This window comes from Leopardus geoffroyi, chromosome D3, assembly GCF_018350155.1.
Source record: "Leopardus geoffroyi isolate Oge1 chromosome D3, O.geoffroyi_Oge1_pat1.0, whole genome shotgun sequence".
NCBI lineage: Eukaryota > Metazoa > Chordata > Mammalia > Carnivora > Felidae > Leopardus > Leopardus geoffroyi.
The window spans coordinates 94,012,556-94,034,623 of record NC_059339.1 but is presented as its reverse complement, the minus strand read 5'-3'; the positions used below and the strand labels follow the sequence as shown (position 1 = coordinate 94,034,623).

Below are 22,068 nucleotides of genomic sequence, written 5' to 3'. Positions count from 1 at the left end.
TCTTTATATTTATCCAAAATAAAACCTTGGGTGGCGAGGAACTTGTCCTGCTAGTGTCCTGCAAGACGATCAAACATTTCTAACAAATTTTAACTTGATACATGAGCGATGTCTTGCTGTGAGTAGAACATGATGCAGAACGTCACATGATCACAAGTGAGCCAAGGGTTCCTCTCTCTCTCTCTCTCTCTCTCTCTCTCTCTCTCTCCCTCTCTCTCTGCGGGATTGTGGGTGATCGTCTCATATGCTTGGATGCTGGGTCTCAGGCCTCGGTGTTTGGCAGAAATCAGTGAGTTTTCTGGACGTTGGAAGGTGCCCACAACTGGCACTCGTGTGCCAAGCACCTATGGACAGTCCTTTGCTTCCTTCTAGGTCAGGCTGCCTGCAGATATAGACCCTCTTCTCTGCTGCCTTACTGCCAGTTACATTACATACAGTCTATGACGAGAGTTTATTAATACTGCACCGTAGTCATGATCCGGGCGAGCGTATACAATGGCCCCCACGCAGAGAAAGATTCCATCGAGTCAACAGATAGCAGTGATTCCACTAGTGGTAGTGAAAGTCGTCCTACACAGTAACCCTCCTCCCTCCTGCCTCCCTCACACCAGCCACAAAGGTTTTCAAAGTAAGTGCAGGTTAATTTATTTTTCTATTTTGTATTTTCCTTATTATCTTATATCACAGTATTATAATAATTTTTTATATGAATCTTCGGGTTGTGGAATGAATCATCTGACTTTCCATTATTTCTCGTGGGGAGATTCGCTTTGATACACAAGTGCTTTGGATTACAAGCATGTTTCTGAAACGAATTATGCTGAGACCAAGGTTTTACTGTATTTTGGATACAGGTCCTCTGTCTTGCATGATTTGCAAGTATTTTCCCCGTCTGTAGCTGGCCCTTTCATTTTGTTAACAGTGTCATTCACAGAACTAAAGTTCTCAATTATGATAAAGTCCAACTTGCCAAGTGTTTCCTTTCTGAATCATGCATCTGGCCCCATATCTAAGAACTATGCCTACCCCAAGGTCACGCACGTGGTTCTTCCCCATCTTGTTCCGGAAGGCTAACAGTATTACATTTAAATCTAGGACTCATTTTGAGTGCGTTTCCCCCAAAATGTGAGGAGTGGGTGGAGGTTCCATTTTTCCCAGTGGTTCCGACAACATCAGTTGACAAGATGACCCCTCTCCTTTGGATTTCCCTTCACGCTTGTCAAAGATCAGCTGTGACACGGTGGCTCTCTCTCCGGGCTGTCGACCCCGCTGGCCCACATGTCTGTCCTCTGCCGATAATCTGGTGGATTGGTTACTACCGAATAGAAAGTCTTGAAATCGGGTACAGTTGAGTCTTCCAACCTTGTTCCCCTTTTTAAAAACGTTTTTAATAATCCTAGTTCCCCTGCCTTTCCATGTAAATTTTGGAATCAGCTTGTCAGCTTTTGGCCACACTGCCTTCCAGTCACAAACGTTCTTTTGCGCTTTTATTTATTAATTTTTAAATTTGAGATGGGGAGCAGAAGGGCAGAAGGAGAGAGGATCCCAAGCAGGCTCTGTGCTGTCAGCACAGCCTGGGATCATGACCTGAGCTGAAATCAACAAGTCAGATGCTCAATTGGCTGAGCCCCCCAGGCACCCCTCTTTTGGACCTTTAAAGACCCCGCTCACAACCGTACAGCCTCCAGCATCCACACCCCACACACGTTTCGTCATTAAGCCAACTTTACTTTACGTCACTGCAAACACAGTTTAAAAACTTTTCTCAGGGGCGCCTGGGTGGCTCAGTCGGTTGGGCGACCGACTTTGGCTCAGGTCATGATCTCGCGGTCTGTGAGTTCGAGCCCCGCCATCAGGCTCTGTGCTGACAGCTCAGAGCCTGGAGCCTGTTTCAGATTCTGTGTCTCCGTCTCTCTCTGACCCTCCCCCGTTCATGTTCTCTCTCTGTCTCAAAAATAAATAAACATTAAAAAAAAAAAAAAATTAAAAAAAAAAAAACTTTTCTCAGATTTCAACTGTTTATTGCTAATATACAGATTACAAATGATTAAATATATTTTTAAATAGATTCTTAAATATTTTAAAATATATTTTAAATAGATTTTTAAATATTTTAAAATCTATTTTAAATATATTTTTTCTTTCTTATTAAATATATTTTTCTACTATTAGTTAACTACTAGTAACTAGTAGTTAGTTACTACTAGGTAACTAACCTTACTAGTCTAGAAGGGTTTTGGGGATGCTTCGGGATTTTCCAGAGATGATTACTTCATCTGCAAAAGGATCCTCCCTGATTTCTGTCTTTAGTTTCCTTTTCTTGCCTTATCACTATTATTTCTAAATTATGGAAGAATACATACATTTCAGAGCTAAAGCCATCTTGAGAATATTCAACAGAAAGTAAGAAAATCGTGAAGTAATCCCAACAGTTGAGCGTCTAACGGTGTCAAGGTTGTCTATGAAGGACTATATGGTATTACCGACTTCATACCTTGACAATTAGTGCAGCCATAACCCAGATGCCTCCACGGTTAGCAGGTTATTTATCATGAATACACAGAACAATGTGTTGGGACTCAGAATTCACAGCTACAGGTCTGAGATATTTTAGGACCATGGGGGTTGGCTGAGCTGAGCCTGGGTCACCTTACTAGTCCTGACCCCTGATCTCGGCTCGCGTGGCCTTTCCTATGGGGCCACAGACCATCTGGGATAAATCAAGCCATCTGCAGAGTTGGGAGAGGGAGGAGTGCGCAGGGCCCCTGACGCACCGGCCGCGCCCGGGACAGTGCAAGTGGCTGCTCCTCTTGAGTAAAGTGTGGGCGTTCAGAGCGGAGTCTGGCCTTTAAAAGAGGAACACCAAAACGTTACCGCACTTTGCGCCAGGAACAGAATACGGATTTAGGAAGCAGAAGGGAAGGCGGCCTCTTCGTCGGGAGTCCTTCACCCCGTCGTTGACACAAACAATTACTGGACAGGTACCGACTCCAGGTAGGGCTTAGGCTCTGCAGGCAGAGCAGGGCGGACATTTATATTCAGGCTGGCTGACTCCGTTAGGATAAGTCAGTCAGGGGCGAACGCTTTATCCTTCACACTCCGGGAATAAAAAGACTGGTTATCAAGGAAGTATGAAAAACAGGGCATTTTCTTTTCAAGCATAGGATTTCCTGTCTGTTTTGCAAGGGATCCGTACCCTGCTTCCCTCGATTTCCTCTGAAAGTATTTGAGAAATTTATCGTGACCTTGGGCTCAAAGTGGGCTGGACATGTAGCGCGGCAGACGACGGCTCACATCCGTCTGCGGCTCGTTTCGCGCTGCCGTCCTGTGCTGTGTGTCGTTTAACTGAATCTGAGTTTCTGTTTTCTCTCCCGACTGCACGTGGCTTCCTGGGACCAGTGATGGCTTCATGTGTCTTTGCGAGCCCAGCCGGCTACCTCCAGTGGCCGTGACTCCACGCCTGCCCACGGCCGGCCGGCCCACCGGCCTGCTGAGTCATCCACAAAGTGTTACGAAGCAACGTGAAGCTTCAAGATATCTCCCTGGCTTCAGTAAGAAAACATGACTCAACTGTTATCAAGTTAGGTGGTTGAGTACTTTAAGGCTACCTAATTTTCAAAGGATTTGAAGGCTCTCAGATTTACAAAGATACAAAAGGAACAGATTTTAGATCTCAGGGAAAAGATGCTTCGGGAGGATAAGTGGCTGAATTCCTGTCAAAATAACGTAGGAACGATGTCCGGACTTTAGGATACCGAAATATTCTAAACTGGTCACCTTAACAAAAATGAAAAACTAGTACCTTAACAAGATCCAACTCAGTCAGAACTGAACATCGTTTCCTGAGTCCCCTTGTGTTTAAACGCATCCACTAATGGGAGAGTTTACGGATTTGTGGCCACCTGTGACCCTGTAAACATATTCTGGTTACTATGTAACTTAGGGCATCCGCATTTGACATCCTGAACAACCGTGAGCGACCCCGCCCAGCTGGTAATGACCTCACTCTCTGAGTCCTTCATGGTCTGGCCACGCCCCCGGGCCCACCTGTAATGGGCCGTGGGTGGCTGGGCCACCCACTGCCCGTGGTTTCAGAGTAGCTCATGGAGTTTCGTTCTTACATGAAAAGCTTGCTTCCGCCTCAGGTGTGTGAGGCGGCATTTAAGTAAACGTTTCTGGGGTTTATGAAAATAAGGAAACACACGATCTAGTAAAATTCTAATTACTCACAAAAGCTTCCTGTAGTTTTTGGATCTTTGATCCTGTGCCGCTTTACTGAATGATAACGGTTTTGCCATTTTAGAATAAACCAAAGTTTTCCTTGTAATTCACAATAATATTGCCACCAAGATACTAGTGCTTGATGTGTATATTTTATATTTGCATTTTATTATCAAATTAAATGTTCTTGAATGACTGATATTTTACACGATACTGATGCAATAGCTTTATTTTTGTCCTGACTATGAAAGTAACGTGAGCACTCTGTATTTTTTTCCAAGGAACTTTAAATCTGCTTTGCTCCAACTCCATAAGAAACCCACCAAGCCCAAAGATTGATGTCCTTTAATTAACATTAAGGGGCCAGCCTCTCTCCGAGGGGTCAGCCGTCAGCTGAACGGAGTCTGTGCTAACACCAGCAAATTCCTTCTCCGCACGGCTGTAGTCTTAAAGATCTGACTTGGTGATTTCAGGTTGGCAATTGTCAACCTGGATTTAATTGGGGGTTAGTGGGTTTTGTTCTCAGTGTTCCTTCAGGAGACTAGCCTTCTGGAAAACTCCAAGGTCACTGTAACTTGTGCCTGGAGAGCTGGGGGCTGTTCCTGTTTTCCACATTATGAAAACATGGTCTCATAAAAAAACACGACACATCGAAGCTTCGGTCGGGAATACTTCGACCTGAACAGAGTGCGGTTTGGGGCCAAATAAATGTATGTACTGCACACTTTCAGGGAGTGGTGTTTTCTGGGGGTGGACTTTTCCTCCGCAGCATCCTTGTGACCACAGCCCTGGGTCCTGGGGACAGGGACACACTGTCCATCGCATCTCAGACGGGACTCTGACGTGCACAGTGTTGGGACGCGGCAGCGAGCGGACGGGAAGTCAGTCCTGCCGGTAAGCGTCCTTCCCGCAGGAACAGGCAACGAGGGCGCACCGGCCCCTGGGTGACCCGGGTCCATCTGCCGAGCTGCCCAAAGTCCCCCCAACGCTTCAGAGCCTCTTTGCGATTGTAACCGTTCGTACGCACCACGACAGAGCTTGGGTGCAAACATCTGAGAAAACGGTTTTCCCTTTCTGGCGTTTAAGTCAACAGGAAAATGTTAACAACAACTAGGAAAAGTGAAACCATGCGGAACAATGGAGAAGACGCTGTTTAGAGCCTGCCTGGAAACGCGTCATGGCTGGCACACGTCCTCACAGCAGGTGCTCTGCTGGAACACCAGGAGCGGGCGTGCTGGTCCCGGGAGGCGCGGCCGCGGGCGGGTACCTTGGTGAGGTCCTTGTACAGCTCCGGGTACAGCATCGCCGTCTCCGGCTTCACGTCTTGGTCCAGCACCAGCGAGAACACCGGGAACATGGTGTATATGGTCGCATACCTAAAACCCACAGGGAGTCAGGTTAGCGCGAGGGATGCGCACCCCTGTCGACGCAGCTGTGCGGTCAGGGGCTGGCGCCCCAAATCCCGAACAGCAAAACCAGGCTCGGCTTCTTCCTGGGACTTAATGCTCACCCAGATAACATGGCCTGTAAGGAACGAATGCTCACACAGGTCCACTTTTTTCTTTCCTACACTTTGTATTGTGAGGTCTCTGCAGACCCACAGGCAGTTGTAGGAAATCACAGAGAACCCTCGTGCGCTTCACCCAGCTTGCCCGGCGGTGGCAGCCCCGTCTCGCGACCCGGGTGTCGTGTGGGCGCCGGCGGTCAGAACCTCCACCGGAAGCAGCGGGGCCCCTGGCGCCCCTCCCTCCCACACCCCCCTGCCCCCGCTCATCCGCTAACCTGCCCCCCACCCTACAGTTTTGTCATCGCAAGGCCATGCTTGTGCCTCACACTCAGCCTGACCCCCAGCAGGCTGTTCCAGGCACCACTGCAGCTGCGGGCACCCCCCGTGTGCCCGGTGGGGGCGCCTGCCTCCGCGGCCCCGTCGATCACGGGAGGGCAGTGGGGTCATTCCCCGTTTCCGGCTGCCACAAACAGAAGTGCTATGAATACTCACTGCACGGGGCTTCGTGTCAAACCAAGCTGTCGCTTATTTCTGAGAGGAGCCCCAGCTGGCGTAAGCCCAGGAGCGTAACTGCTGGGGGATTCGGTAACGGAAGGTTTCGTTTTTCAAAACACACTGCTGGCCCTGCCCGTGCGCCCTCTCCCCTGGGAGCAGTGTTGCTGGGCGGCTGTGTGCCCGGACACCGTCCCTCCCACCGGGTTCTGCAGAGAACCCGCTGTCCTCGGCCGTGCCCCCCAGCTCTCCGCTGCCCAGGAGTTTGTCTTCTGAAGTCTCAGGCTGAAGCATCCTGGTGTGGATGTCCCTGGATGGACCATGTGTGGGGAGCTGCCAGCCATCCTTTCTGTCTCCTCAGCTCTGCCCTCTGTCCTCCCTCCCTCCGGGGCTCCAGGGGCACAAGGCCAGAGTCCTGGAGGCCATGGGTCTCTGGGCCGTTCGTCCCGACCGGCGGTGGGCCCTGCGCTCTGGTCCGTTTCCATTTGGTTCTGCTTCACGTTTTCTACGTCTTGGCCGAGTCTTGTCTTTCCGTTGGTTCTAACACTCCCGTTACTCGTTACGGTATTTTTGCACTGCCGCTTCACGCCTTCATCAGACACACCTAACCCAGGCTCCTCGGGGCTGGCATCCATTCTCTCTGACTCACTCGGGACCTTCCTGGTTCCTGGTGTGGCGAGTGATTTTCTCCTAAAACCCGGATGCTCGGGTGCCGTGCAGCCTGGGTCTCCTGGAGCTGTGCCACCCCCGCCCGCCCTGGATGCTGCCCAAGGACTGCTTGTTACCGTGCCTTCCAGGGAGGTAGGGACGGGGTATGGGGGCTGCTGCAGGGACCCTCCCTGTCCGGCTGGCTGCCCCCTCCTGTCCCTCGGCCGCAGCACAGGCTCCTGGGGGTCCTCATCCCTGGGACCAGAGCCATCTCCAGCTGCCAGCTCGTCCGTCCCGGGGTGGGGGGGTGGGGGGGTGGGGACACACGGCCGGCAGGACCCCGGGGCTCAGGTGGTGCTGCCCCAGGCCCTCCTCTTCCCTCTCACATCTCCACACGCGTGTCCTGTGTACGATGTTTGTGAGATTCTGGTTACGCTTAGCAGAAGGATGAAGAAAAGTACCTCTGACTTTCCCGAAACAGGACCGGGTTTCACATTTTCATCCGTGACAAAGCGTTCAAGCTGGGAGGTCGGCCAGTGGCCGAGCACCACAGCGAGTGACCCCAGCCACCTCGCCTAGCTGCCGGCGCAGGTCCCAGGGTCACTGCGGGGCTGTGGGGGAGGAACCTTCTCAGGGAGGGTGTTTCCGGCTACTGCCCACCGTCCTGTGCTCTCAGAGGTCAGCGGGGTCACAGGAGCTACCTACAGATCGAACCCCTAACTTCTGGGTTAAATTAAACTGGTTTAAGGCCCTACCTTTCCTCCAAATTTCTAGTTACTTTTGTCAACCTTCTGGGAACAATTCCCATCCCCTTAGGATTTAGGAGCTGACGGGGGCACAGCTGCTCCCCCCCACAGTGCCTGCAGACACAGGGCCCCCAGGTCCTGCGAGCGGCAGCCGCCGTCACACGAGGGACCCACTGACCAAGGCCGGCCTGGCCCTAAGGACGTTGCTCGGAGCAGGAGACGCCGGCAGGCCGGGCAACGTGGGACAGGTTCTCCACCAGGCGTCTCGCCGAGACTTCCACTTGCTGGTGAGCGCGTGAGCCTCTCAGAGGGGCTGGGAACACCGTGCTCCCGGGGAACTGTGCTGAGGCGTGCTTTCTGGAGGGGCGGGCGCGACTTCTTCCAGGACCTGTGATGGGGGGGAAGGGGGGGGCGCCCACGGCTGCCCAGCTGCCTCGCCTCGGACACACAGACCTCACGGGTGCCCCTGCCGAGCCGACAAGAGGAAAGTGGGGCAACGCCAGGAAATATTCGGAGTTGAATTGTACCAACTGTCCTGCAGCTTCTGTAGCTGGGTTTCTGATCTGAGGACGTTACTTTGGCCTTGTTAGACTTGGATAAAAACCACCTTCCTTCCCATCCACTTCTGACTGTTGTTTTCTAGGCGAGGGCAAAACTGACTTTGCTGTTTACTCTTCAAGAAGCTTAACACAAAAGCATGTCTCCTCCACTGCCAACAGACTCAGCGCACCGAGGCTCGAGAAAATTCTGGATGCCTCTCGTGGACTGCAGAGAAACTACCTCTGAGGAAGAGCCAACAGAAGTGCCAGCTTCTGCTGACGAGGGCTCAGGCTGTGGTGGGACGCATCAAAGCAGACAGGCCTACGGCTGCGCTTTTGCTAACTTGGGCAAGTGTCATTTAGGAAGGGATCGCCGCTGTCCCTTAAATTCTCCTTTCCATGTTTCAAGTCCGCAGTTTGACAGCAGGAAAGAAAGTGGGAACTGTTTTCTTTGGCCTCCACAGAAACAGTCCAGCTGTCACAACGTCGTGTGCAGACCCCGTGCTCCGACAGCAAGTCATGGGACGCGTGTCGCAGAGGCCAAGGCAACGGAAAACGTGAAACAGCGCTGAAACCTTTTGCACCTTCAGGGTCTGCCCGTTTGTGTGCTGCTCTGGGCGCCAGCACTGGTCACCGTCCCCGGGCCTGGGCCACCAGGAGTGAGGCTGGGTCGCACAGCTGGCCCTGTGACTGCAGGAGGACCCAGGCCCCAGGCCGAGGCAACCACAGGTGGGAGGGCCCCGCGGCCGCACTGAGGACACGCGCGACCCCGCCCGGGCCCCTGGAGCGGTGCTCAGGTCTGCCCGCTGTCCGCCTCCCCGGTGGGTGCAGCTCTGGGGGGCAGCAAGCAGCTGCCGTTGGCCTCGCGCTGGGACGACGCTGGGGACTTCCGGACATCAGTGTCCAGGGGAGCCTGACGGGGCCGGCCTGGTGCTCCCGGTTCTCGGATCACCCGGAACCTTGGCCTTTGGGCACGTGTCAATGAAATGTACTCAAAACCACCCCGACCCCAAGGGCTGGAGCAGCTCACGGGCTCGTTCTCTGCTGCCCCGGAAAGCCGCTAAATACCGCGGGAGACAGGTCGGGCTGTGTGAGGCCCCAGCTCTGCCCCTACGAGCTGGGCCTCTGTCACGTTCCCCGGCCCCTGGGTGTGTCCTTCCTTGCCCGTGACACGGGGGAGCCGCTGATGCCTGCGCCGCAGGGACGCTGTGCGGATGGAGCCCGGGGAGCGACCACACGGGCGGCGCAGGGCAGCGGGTGCTGGGCTCTGCAGGAGCAGGGGGGAGGCGGCGCCAGGAGGCACAACCGGGACCTCACCGCCACGCCGACGGTCCTGCCGGTTTTATTTCCTGGCGTAACTCAAGCACGAGGGGAAGAGAAGCTCCATTTCATTCGCTGTAACAGAAAACTCCTGCTTTCCAGGCTCGACGGGCAGAACTGGCAGTACTTGCTGCCGTGGGGGATCTGGAGAGACGTGGCGGCTAGCGGGGAGACTCTCCCGGGGTCTGGTGTGGCGCCAGGTCCCGGCCCGGGGCGTCTGCCGTGGGGCCGTCCCCGGCACGTCCACCTGTGTTCCAGCCCGTGACGGGGGGGGGGGGTCACGGTCGCCCACCCGCCTCACCGCGCCCCGGACGCCCGCCGGGAAACAGACGCCCTGCTCAGATCACAGGGGGGTCCGAGCTCCCGACGCCGACCGTGCGCGGAGTCACCCAGACGGCGCTGCACGTGGCTCACTCACCCCACCATGAGGAATCCTTGGTACAGAGGGACGGACGCGAAGTAGAAGACAGAGGAGAACACGGCCTGCCGAGAGGAGAGGGGAGGGGCGGGGAGGGGAGGGGAGGGGAAGGGAGGGGAAGGGAGGGGAGGGGAGGAGAGCCGCCGTCAGCCCCGCCGGCCCGCCGGCCCTCCGCGCTGCACCGGCTGCACACGGCCGCGCCCGCAGCGGTCCCGCTACCTGCATGGTGGAGATGATGAGGCCCCGGTGCATCACAAACTGGCCCAGCGCCGCCGACCGCTTGTAGCTGCTCCGCCCGTGGACCATCAGCAGCCGGCCGATGTGGCGGAACTGCGTGACGGAGAAGTCCGCTGCCAGGGAGGCCTGCCTGCCCTCCTGAAACGAGCAGGGGTGCCGCTCGGACCCAGCGCCTCTCCGCGTCCGCCGCCCGAGGACCGAGGCCTGTCCCTGTGGCCCCGCAGCGGACAGGCGCGCCCGCCGCAGACGCGGGAGCCGCTGGCCGGGACCCGGGAGCCCGTGGGCCCTGCGGGAATCAGGCCCGCACGGCGGCCCCCGGGTCCCTAAGCAGCCGCAGGCCACACCACAGAGCTGTGCCGGGGGCGGGACTCTAAACGGCGCCACCTGACGCACAGCTGTCGGGCAAAGCGAGACACGCACCGGGCTCATTCCCACACCAGACGAACCCCCCGCCACAGGCCTGCGCCAACGCGAGGGGAGACGGGGTGCGGGGCGGCAGGAAAGTTTCGCTGGTGGCACGCGTGGAGCCTGGCGCAGAAGGCGCTGCAGGCGGCTGGTCCCGCACACCTCCCGGGGGACGCGGGAGGGGCCCGGCGCTGGCGGGCTCCGCTCTCTCCTCACACCACCGAAGGGGTCGCTCGGGGCCGGCCGCGGGGACCCAGGGCACACGTACCTTCCCTTCGATCCCGATCCCGCAGTCGGCCGCCTGGATCATGCTCACGTCGTTTCCCCCGTCACCTGCGGGCACAGGAGCGGGAGGTGGCACGGAAGCCTGGAGACACGGGACCAGCTCCCCGGGGGGGGGGGGGGGGGGGGGGGGGGGGGGGGGGGCCAGGCCCGGCAGGGCGGCAGGCTCACCGACGGCACACGTGCGCTTCCCCGTGTGGTGCTGCAGCAGCTTCGCGATGCGGGCCTTCTGGGTGGGCGAGCAGCGGCAGCACACCACGGCGGGACACTGGCAGGCCAGCTCCGCCAGCTCGTGCTCGTAGTACTTGAGGCACACCTGCGACACAGCGGCGTCAGCACCGAGGCGCAGAGCACCGCGCGGACGGGCGCCGGGCGCACCCCGCGTCCTCCTCCCCGGGTCACGGCCGCCCCGCCCATCCGCGGATTCGGGGCCCGCAGCAGCTGCCCCACCGGATGCCCGGGGCGGAGCGTCAGGGAGGTGCCCGCACACGGCCAGACACACGGAACCCCCGGAGCCCGGCCCTGGAAGAGGCTGGGTTTAGCCCCCGGGGACGGGAACCCGGAAAGAGGCCAGGGACTCGGGGCACAGGGCACGGGCCCCGGGCTCCGGCCTCAGGGTGAGTGTGGTTCGGGAAGGAACAGCCGTGCCGGCCCCTCCTGTGGGGCCGCAAGCCTGTCTCCTGTTCCTGTGACCCGGGGCGCAGTCCTGGAAATGCCAGTCTGGGCACCTCTAGGTCCAGACTGTGGGCGCCACACTGGAGGCTCCAAGGTGGCTGTGCTATTAACCGCGAGAATGAGGCCTAGCACCTCGAGAGGACCGTAAGTCAGAAACGGATCAACCTCTAAAACACGAAGGAACAAGTTATCCCGTGTTCAGGCCACAGGTGCTCACCAGGGTCGCACAAGTGCTGCTACCAGAGAAGTAGCTTCAACAGCAGCACAGGTGAGAGCTACATGTGGCCCAGGAAGCCCTTGGTCCGCAGCGGGGGAGCAGACACGAGCTGGGTCAGAGAGCGGCCTCGCCTCCGCGGAGGGAGACGGACGGACAGATGGACACGAGCCGGGTCAGAGAGCGGCCTCGCCTCCGCGGAGGGAGACGGACGGACAGATGGACACGAGCCAGGTCAGAGGGCGGCCTCGCCTCCGCGGAGGGGACGGACGGACAGATGGACACGAGCCGGGTCAGAGAGCGGCCTCGCCTCCGCGGAGGGAGACGGACGGACAGATGGACACGAGCCGGGTCAGAGGGCGGCCTCGCCTCCGCGGAGGGAGACGGACGGACAGATGGACACGAGCCGGGTCAGGGAGCGGCCTCGCCTCCGCGGAGGGAGACGGACGGACAGATGGACACGAGCCGGGTCAGAGGGCGGCCTCGCCTCCGCGGAGGGGACGGACGGGCAGATGGACAGACCTGTGCTTGGTCAGAGAGCAGCCTCACCTCCAGCGAGTCCCCAGATATGACCAGAGCACAGTCGTGCTTCCTCCGGAAGGCGTTAAGCTCCAAGTGGGCCTCTCCCCGATTGGTCACCTCCACAAAAGAGAGAAAGGCACCCACGTTACAGTGTTATCCAAGTCGGAGGGACAAAGAGCCCATGTGTATGAATCACAGCGACCTCTGTGGACACGTGACTTAAGACGCGGTCCGGTCTTGCAGCGGCGGTCCAGAGCCGGGAAATTTCATTTTTGTTTGAATTACAAACAGTCATAACTAATACATACAGGAAACACAAACTTTGGACCATCTTATTGATTTTCTTCGAATTAACTAAGGAACGGCATTTCATTTGAAAATTGTGGTAGATTAAAGGTGCATTCCTACTAGGATGTAACTAATATAAAAATATAATTTTTGGAAAGCAGTGTGGAGGTTCCTCAGAAAATTAAAAATAGACCTACCCTATGACCCAGCAATAGCACTGCTAGGAATTTACCCAAGGGATACAGGAGTACTGATGCATAGGGGCACTTGTACCCCAATGTTCATAGCAGCACTCTCAACAATAGCCAAATTATGGAAAGAGCCTAAATGTCCATCAACTGATGAATGGATAAAGAAATTGTGGTTTATATACACAATGGAATACTACGTGGCAATGAGAAAAAATGAAATATGGCCTTTTGTAGCAACGTGGATGGAACTGGAGAGTGTGATGCTAAGTGAAATAAGCCATACAGAGAAAGACAGATACCAAATGGTTTCACTCTTATGTGGAGCCTGAGAAACTTAACAGGAACCCATGGGGGAGGGGGAGGAAAAAAGAAAAAAAAAAAAAAAAGAGGTTAGAGTGGGAGAGAGCCAAAGCATAAGAGACTGTTAAAAACTGAGAACAAACTGAGGGTTGATGGGGGGTGGGAGGGAGGAGAGGGTGGGTGATGGGTATTGAGGAGGGCACCTTTTGGGATGAGCACTGGGTGTTTTATGGAAACCAATTTGACAATAAATTTCATATATTATAAAAAAAAAAAAAAAAGAAAAAGAAAAAAAATGTAATTTTTACCAACACACAGCTTGTAAACTGAACAGGAAATGAATGCATCGGTGTTAAAATAGAAACTCGGTGAATAAATGAACCTCCCAGGACAATGGGAAAGTACGTGTGAATTTAGACCTTTCTCTCCATTAAAACGTCACTTTTTCATCGTGAGGTAGGCGGATGACAGAGACCGTTTTCAACGTTTTTATAGATGGGAGTAAAAACTGACGGCATTTCTCTCTCGGTGGAGGTACTGAGGAATCAACACACACTTGCACGTACATCCTCACAAAACCAACAGGTAAACCAAAGTGCTTTCAGACAGATACTCACTGGTCTGAAAATGTGAATGTCTTGGGTTCTGGACACCAAATGCGAGCTCTTGGCAATGCAGGTGGCGGTCTCGAGCTTGTCGCCTGTCAGCATCCATATCTAGGAGACCAGGAGACCAGTGACGGTGGTGAGCTTCCACACCGCCACACTTGTGTCTCTTGCAAGTGCCTATTCATACACAGACGCCTGCACGCACAGGTGCACAGCGTCACCACGCGCACCGGCCACAACTCAGAAGCTATCCAGTGTCACGGACGGGCGGACGGATAAGCAAAACGTGGCACATACACCACAGAATAGCGGTCGGTCTTAGAAAGGAAGGAGATTCCGCCAGACGCAACAAGAGGGACGGCCGAGGACACTATGCTCAGTGAAACGCGCCCGTCACAGGAGGGCAAGCGCTGTGTGATCCCACTTGTAGGAGGTCCCTGGCGTTGTTGCATCCAGAGACAGAACGCAGAGGGTGGACGCCAGGGCTGGGGCGGGGGTGGGGGGGTGGTTAGCGTTTAATGGGGACTGAGCCTCAGGTTTACGAGCTCCGAAGACAGATGGTGGGGACGGGCGCATGACAGTGGGCACGTACTCAGTGACGTGAGCTACACACTGAAGAGTGGCTACGACGGTAACCGCTACTTGCCGTACGTGTCCCCACCGTATGAAGAGTCTGCCGACTTATCTAAAACGAGTAGGAGCAAAGTGACGTTAGACGTGGCAGCCGAGACCTGGAGGCACGGGAATGCCGGGGGTTGAGGCAGGTCAGGACCGAGGCTAACGAGGGCGCAGAGCTCACTCAGCCTGAGTGCAAACAAGCGGGGCTTGCACGGTGAGGAGCCCCCTGGAGATCCTTGCTCAACTTGTCGGTTTTTCCACTGGAAACTGAGGTTCAAAATGGATTTTAAATGGGGAATAGTGAAGCCAAAAACTGTATCAAATAAAACACGGGAGGGGCGCCTGGGTGGCTCAGTCAGTTACACATCCGACTCCTGACTTCCGCTCAGGTCGTGATCTTGCGGTTCGTGGGGTCAAGCCCCGCGTCAGGCTCTGTGCCGACAGCGCGGAGGCTGCTTGGGATTCTCTCTCTCCCTCGCTCTGCCCCTCCCCCGATGGCTTGATCTCTCTCTGCCCTTCCACCACTGGCGTGTGTGCGCTCTCTCTCAAGATTAATGAACTTAAAAAAATGTCAACTACTACTACTCTTACTGAAAAAAATGGGGTGCCTGGGTGGCTCCATCGGTTGAGTATCTGACTCCGGACTCCAACTCAGGTCATGATCTCACGGTGTGTGAGCTCGAGCCCCGTGTCAGGTTCCACGCTGAAGGTGTGGAGCCTGCTTGGATTCTCTCTCTGTCTTCCTCTGTCTGCCCCTCCGCCACTCGTGTGTGTGTGCACTCTCTCTCTCTCTCAAAATAAAGTTAAAAAGGAATTACATAAACACGTGCTACGTATCGTAAGCACCCCTAGACTATAAAGAGAACACAACCGGGACATCTAATACACAACAGGATGGTCTGCACACCTAGTCACAGAGCGGCAAACACTTCTCATTAACATCTGAATTCAAGTGTTTTGTGTATCGTGTATAAATACGCATTTTTGGAAAGCGCAAACAACTCGTGGCACACCAGTTCTCTCAGGCATGACTCCCGGTGACGAGACTTGTGGGTCTTCTCGGCGTCTGGGGACTCGAGCGGTTTATTTACTTCCCACACCGCTTCCCTTCACGGAGCCTGGTCCTAGACTACGATGTATCGACGCGTCGTTAAGACAAAGCTGGGAACGATTTAGGCCGGACCCCCGGCCGCTGGTGAGCCCGCGTGCAGCACAGGGGCACGTGTGGCCTCGAAATCACACCCTCACGCCACGCGGAGGTGCAGGGTCTCCTTCCTGACACGGGGGTGTAAGGGCAGAAACCCTTACGAGCTTAGAGAACGATCAGTGTGAACGCCCCGGCACCACACCCGAGGCACACTCACCACGGCAGCCCCCGACCACCGTGCACGTACGACCGAGACTGGGGGAGGTTTATGAAAAACCTCAGCAAAACCAGCGGGGCCCTGCTTCTAAGGGCTCACAGCTCTTCCCGCCAATCTTTGCTGCACAGCAGTCAGGCTTCCATCACGTAAGAGCCCGGGGTCTGAACTGCTCTCGCGTAATTCCAAAGCCAGATGTACCTCCTGACTCGGCCGAGGTCCGGGACGGAGGGACGTATCTTCTCGTCTCCCACCTGGACCCCTGGAGGCAAGAACCGCCCCTCCCCACCCCCGAGTCTTTGTCAGAACCGCCGCGTGCGTTCCGGTCGGATGCCGGGAGCCGCTTTCCTCGTCTCCAACTAGCTACCTACCAACGCCAGCTGAGCGTTATTTTCACCATGGAGCGCGAGGCCCGGTCCTCAGGGCAGCCTCGTGATAAATCTTCTCTCCCATCCTGTAACCGAACTTTGGGCTTCACTGGGAACACGTGGGGTCAGAAAGAACCTCTCTCAAAGCTAACGCTCAACGCCACCACGCGCCAATTTCCCCGGTACGAAGGGGACAAACCAGGAAGAAAAAGGCAGGGCGGGCCGGCAGGCAGCGCCACGCAGCCTCGCGTCGTGTGGCTTACGGGGACCCCCCCACGACAGCACGACGAACAGACGAGGCAGTGCCGAGTGGCCCTCGCCTTCATACCAGGTCGTGAGCGGGAAGCTCGGTGGCACGAGGTGGGGCACCCCCATCTGGGTGGGACCCGAGGTCTCCGAGGCCGGGGTCGTCCCGAGCTCACACCCGATGGATGCCCAGGGCCACGAAAGTCTCCGGGACGAAGCTGCCCCACGGGCGAGCCCGAGACCCAGGTGGGCCGGGACATCCAGAGCAAGGGAAGGGTACGGAAGGGTGGGATAGGAAAGGGTAGGGTGGGGTAGGGAAGGGTAGAGGCAGGGCAGAAAGGGCAGGGATGGGGGAAGGGAAGGGTCTGGTGGGGTGGGACAGGGTAGGGCAGGGTAAGGGCAAGGAAGGGTGGAGGTGGGGGTCTGGTGGGGTAGATGTAGGGCAGGGAAGGTCTGGGGTGGGGGAGGGAAGAGTAGGGCGAGGAAGGGCAGGGAAGGGCAGGGAAGGGCAGGGTGGCGGGCGGCTAGTGAGAGAGACAAAACCGTGGGCTGGGGCGGGAGGCGGGCGGGGGGCCGGGGCGACTTTGGGGAGGGAAGGAAGGGGTCCTGCGTCCCCGACCCCGGCGGCACGGCGGGCGCTTCCAGGAGGGACCCCCGGGCCCGGGCCGCGCCCGCACCTTGATGCCCGCGTTGCGCAGCAGCTCCAGGGTGGGCCTCACGTCCGCCTGCAGCCGGTCCTCCACACCCGTGAGGCACAACAGCTCCATCTGGCGCTCCAGGCTCTCCACCACGGCCGCCACCTTGAGCGCCCTGTCGTGGATGCTCAGCTTGGCCTGACTGTAGCGGCTCTGAGGAGACAGGGGCCGTGCGGTCAGGGGGGCCGGCCTCGGTCCGGCGGGCGGTCGCGCGGGGTGGGTGCCCGCGGGGGCCGGCTCACCTCGAAGTCCTGGTACTGCTCCTCCGTCAGCGCCCTCTTGGCGACCACGAGGGTGCGCAGGCCTTCCCGGGCCATGTTTCCGCACTGGAAAAGGAGATGCGGGTCACACGCGGCCCCGATGGCTGCCCGCGGGGGCAACGGGTCCCCGGCGTATCCGCGGGCACCGCTCCGCGGGAAGGACCGGTCCCCGGCCCGTGGGCCCCCGCGGTCCCCATGTCCGTCGGTGTGCCCCAAGCCGCCCAGCTTCTCAGGCTTGTGTCCCCCCGGACACCTGGCAAACAGAGCCTCCTGTCACAGCCGTGTCACAGCCGTGTCGGGAGGGTGGCTCTGCCCCTCCTGCTCTCCGTGGGCGGACGGGGCTGCCGTCACGGTGACGCTCTCGGGCAACAACCACACCTTCCCACCTCCAGTCAGGCTTTCCAAGACGGTGTCAGGAGCACGATGTTCCCAAAGTCTACACCTGTCTGCACACAGGAAGTGAGGGTGCCAGGGCGGGAAGCGGGAAGGCCTCATGTGGAGGTGCAGGGGGAGGAGGACGGGGAGGAGGAGGAGGAGGAGGAGGGGTGGTCTCAGGAGGCCGCTGGTGCCGGGGGGGGGGGGGGGAGACCCCGAGGCCCCTGGGGCGTAGTCTCAACCTGCAGGGAAAGGGGCCTGAAGAGACTCCCGTTGAGAGACGGAAACGCGTTCAACAGGTGTGTGAGAAGCTGTCCAGTCCTCCTGCTCAGAGACCACCCAAACACACCCTCTCCTGTTGGAGGCAAACCTGGGCAGCCTCAGTTGACGACGGGGTGTAGGGACAGCCTGACCTGCGCCCACCTATCTGCTGGTGACGGGCCTCTCCTGTCACCGTAAGCTGCACATGCCATCGACACAAATCCCACTGCTGGAAACGGACCCGGTACCTGCAGAGGCGCGCCTGGCGCTCCTCCGGGGGACGGGGCCCGGAGCTGGGACACGGCCCGTGCACACCAGCCGGCACCGAGGAGCCACGCCCGAGGTCGCGCACACAGCCACGCTGGCGGAGCAGGAGCCCACGCCGCTTTCCCGGCCGTGGACCCCCAGAGCGGGTGCCGCTTCCTGCTGTGACCGCGCGTCCCTCCCTCAGGCCGTGAAGCTGCCACGGGGCGTGGAGACCGACTGACACCCTCAAAACGTGGCCGGGAAAGGTGGGAGCACGGTCTGCAGGGAGGGGGCGGCCCGTGGGGCGAGCAGCTGTCTCGTCCCAAATAGAGGCCCCACCCCTGGAGGACCAGGCAGGGTGGGAGGCGGGAGAGGGGCCCCCGCCAGTCACTGCCCTCGGACTCTGAGCCGAGCAAAACCGGGCAGTGTCCCTGGCGCGCACGTGGGCGCCAGGGGGCCCGCGCGTGGACAGCAGGGGGAGCAGGGAGAGGAAGAGCGTCCGGGAGAAGACGTGGAGGCCGCTGCCAAGTGGGGCACCGGCTCCTTGGCCGCTGGGACAGACGCACGGGAAGTCTGAGGACCAAGCGCCCAAGAGGCCCAAGCTCGGGCGTCAACAGCAGCGCTTCGGAGTGATGTGTGTTTATGCAAATGAAATGTAAAAAACAACCTGAGCGCTAAGCTGTACCGTTCTCTGCGGCCACGCTGTCTACACATCAAGAACACTACCACCAGCCAAGGCTCCTCCAGGCCGCGGGCTTCCGAAGGACTGCTGCTTGACAGCCCTTCACCTCTTTCTTGCTGACGCTCTCAAGTTTCGAACTTTGAGGAACTGTTTCGAAGGCCGAGCATCTTTCTAAAGCTTAGCCTGTTTCCGGCACTCGTGGTCGACACGGCAGAGGGCCACGTGCTCACCCCGCTCTGGAGTGTTTCCCGGCCCCAGCAGGGGCTCCCGGACCGCACGGACAGCCTCGTGGGGCAGGTGCGGTGGGCCGGGGCCCGGCAGAGGTGGCGCCTGGGTGTGTGACCGCTCGCTGCCGGGCCACGCAGAGACGGGCAGGTCTCTTCAAGTGTCCGCAGCAAAGCCCGAGGGGTGCAGGGCTCCACACCTCAGCCATACAACAGCCACAGACAGAACCCCCGACGGGCACGTGTGCTTGCAAATGAGAACGGACACCGTAGTCACGTGTTTCGGCGAATGCATCCCAGACAAATGAGTCAGCTGCGTTTTGGTTCATAAAGAAACTCGGGTACTAGTAAGCTTGGGTATCCAACGCTGGGACCGCACACCGACAGCTCCCCGCGACCCTGCTCGGGACGTCTTGGCGTGTGTGCCAAAGCCCGGACGCCAGCCCTGCGTGCAGCCACAAAGCCACGCAGACGGGCAGTTACGGCCGCTGAGGGAGCCATGACTTGGAGTGTGTGACCTTCCATGAGTGGAAACCCCACATCACTAGGGACAAGGGCCCGCACTCACTGATCAACAGTCCAGACGCGACGCTGCACGCGCGCTCTGCCCTGCCCGGCCATGCGCACAGACCTCAGCCTCCGCCGTCCCTTCAGGGCACAGGCTGGAGCTTCCAGATAACCGCGGTTCTCGCTCGCTCGCTCTCTGGGTGGGGCGCTCACGTCTCACAAAGCTCACCTGCCAGACTGCTGCCGAGATGCCCAAGTCTGCAAACGCGGAGTATGAACCATTCAGACTTTCTGAAATCCTTTCTAATCTGGCCGCTTGAGTAGGTCTGACGCTCACGGAGAAGCGGACTGTGGGCACAGCTCCCACGCCCCCGCCTCACACATCTTCTGGGGACAGCAGGGCACTGGTCACCGCACCCCTTCATTCACGCCTTCCCCGATCCCCAGTTCTGACCCTCGCTCCACGTCTACGCGTGGAGGGCAGGAGGCCAAGTGCCCGAGCACTTTCGCCGTCCGGGGCGCGGTTGTTCTAGGTCTGTGCGCACTGCACAATCTGACGTGGCGGGTCTGACAAAATTGGCTCTTTCTGTTACGTGGTGAGTCAAGAGTGTTGGTGGCTTGTTTTTCTTTTGTTTAATAAGCGGAGAATACAAGTTTACAGCCAAGAATCCAACGTGGGGAGCGATGCTCAGGCTCTCCCAACCTGCGTGTTTTTTGGTTTTTGTTGTAAATAAAGTAAAGGCCGTCAGACTATAAGAGCGTTACTGCAAAGACATGGGCGGAGGACCAAAAGATTTATCTAAAGGAAGGGAATGTCAAGTTGAGCAGTGAATGCACAAAGGATTTTTAATAAAGTTATCTTTGTGGAAAACAATCTGACATTATCTGTCTGTTGCAAGACATTTATTGATTTGACCTCATAAAGCTAAATAAATTAAACAAGTATTTTATAATTAATGGCACATCATTATGACCAAAAGTAATTTTTATGGCATTTTACTAGGTCTTCAGGGAATTTAATTTATTCATGGGCCTGATTAAATCCAAGCGCCTGAAGGAGCTATTGATTCATATTGCCAATGCTGCCGCGGACGCGGGGTGTGGGGTGTGGGGTGTGGGCAGCGGCGGGTGACCCAGGAGCACCACAGAGGGCTGTGCCGACACCCACGAGGGTTCCGTGGACTCTGAAATCCAACGTTTTCACTAACACACAAACATAAACAATAACATAACCTCATGAGGCGAAACAGAAATCCTGTTTCCTATAGGGAGAATTTGGTAAAATAGAGAATTGATTTTATTCGTATTTTATTTTTATTTATTTACTAATTAACTAGCAGGCTCCAAGCCCTGCACGGAGCCCGAAGTGGGGCTAGAACCCACGACCGTGAGATCATGACCTGAGCTTAGATCAAGAGTTGGACCCTCCATGGACTGAGCCCCCCAGGTGCCCCGGTATTCTCTGTTTTTAAAATGATTCATATGTACACATTAAAATGAGATTAAAATTCTAATTAAAATCTTGCAAATAACTTAGGTTACAAAATAAACATGAAAATATAATATACGTAATATAATACAATGTTATTTCAGAATTTTTAGTGAATGATTAGTAATGCTACTTTTTCACTACTGGAAATAAGTATTATTCATAAGGACCCACTAATGTATCTACCTACATCCCCACAAAAGCCAAATCGAGTAGTTGTTTATACAGAAAGTAAACTATTTGCAATTAAGCAGCACCCCCTCCTTTCTGCTTTACGAAATTGAGAGGAACTGGAATCGCTTAAAAGAATCTGGTGGAGGGGCGCCTGGGTGGCTCAGTCAGTTAAGCGGCCGACTTCGGCTCAGGTCATGATCTCACGGTCAGTGAGTTCAAGCCCCGCGTCGGGCTCTGTGCTGACAGCTCGGAGCCTGGAGCCCGTTTCAGATTCTGTGTCTCCCTCTCGCTGACCCTCCCCAGTTCATGCTCTGTCTCTCCCTGTCTCAAAAATAAATAAAACATTAAAAAAAAAAAAAAAAAGAATCTGGTGGAGAGCCAATTCCGTGTCCAGAGACCTGTCGGCGTCTGGCCGCAAACGTGGTGTCTCGATCCCCCCCGTGACGGCAGCACGCGTGAGCCGGCTGCTTACCTCTTCCTCCAGCCAGTCGTTGTACTGCACGATGGAGGACATGGCCACGTCGGCCCCTTTCATGTAGAAGGTGATCTCCGCAGTGGACTCGTCCTGCGCAGGGAGGGAGCACAGGCACGCTAAGGACACACCGCGCCTTGCAGATGGCAGCTGCCTGGCTAGAAACGCGCTGGAAGAAGCGATTGCCCCGAGTGTGTTCCTTGGGCCTGAGCTACTCAAATATCCTCCCGTGCAGGCAGCATCAGCCTCCCCTCCTAGGTGTTCGGGCAAATGAGAACTGAGAACGTAACTGCAGATCTCGACAGGCCATGCCGAGGCTGCTGAAACGCAACCTGTTGGCCACACGTGCCTCGGACAGCAAGGTGAAGGTGAATCCTCTCAAGTTCTCACTGCCCGATCGAATACGCTTTCTTTGGTCAGCCAGCTTCCAGGATATGTTTTTGGAATTTGCTGGAAACATCTAACAGGGGTGTAGGT

General features: G+C 56.7%; 1 protein-coding gene across 11 annotated transcripts in view; it reads right to left on the bottom strand.

Moving 5' to 3' along the window:
• The window catches only part of ATP9B (ATPase phospholipid transporting 9B (putative)), a 254,025-nt gene that overhangs the window by 9,292 nt on the left and 222,665 nt on the right, over positions 1-22,068 (bottom strand). For 7 of the 11 annotated variants that reach the window (XM_045457995.1, XM_045457997.1, XM_045458006.1 and 4 more), the window contains 10 exons: positions 21,592-21,684; positions 17,144-17,227; positions 16,884-17,054; positions 13,623-13,721; positions 12,254-12,343; positions 10,987-11,131; positions 10,802-10,866; positions 10,111-10,266; positions 9,892-9,956; positions 5,489-5,597 (listed from right to left, as the gene is read on the bottom strand). In XM_045457995.1, the coding sequence (XP_045313951.1) occupies positions 5,489-5,597; positions 9,892-9,956; positions 10,111-10,266; positions 10,802-10,866; positions 10,987-11,131; positions 12,254-12,343; positions 13,623-13,721; positions 16,884-17,054; positions 17,144-17,227; positions 21,592-21,684 (1,077 nt within the window). The remainder of the gene's footprint in view (positions 1-5,488; positions 5,598-9,891; positions 9,957-10,110; positions 10,267-10,801; positions 10,867-10,986; positions 11,132-12,253; positions 12,344-13,622; positions 13,722-16,883; positions 17,055-17,143; positions 17,228-21,591; positions 21,685-22,068) is intronic. The other 4 variants (XM_045458003.1, XM_045458004.1, XM_045458002.1 and 1 more) reach the window with 2 other exon arrangements.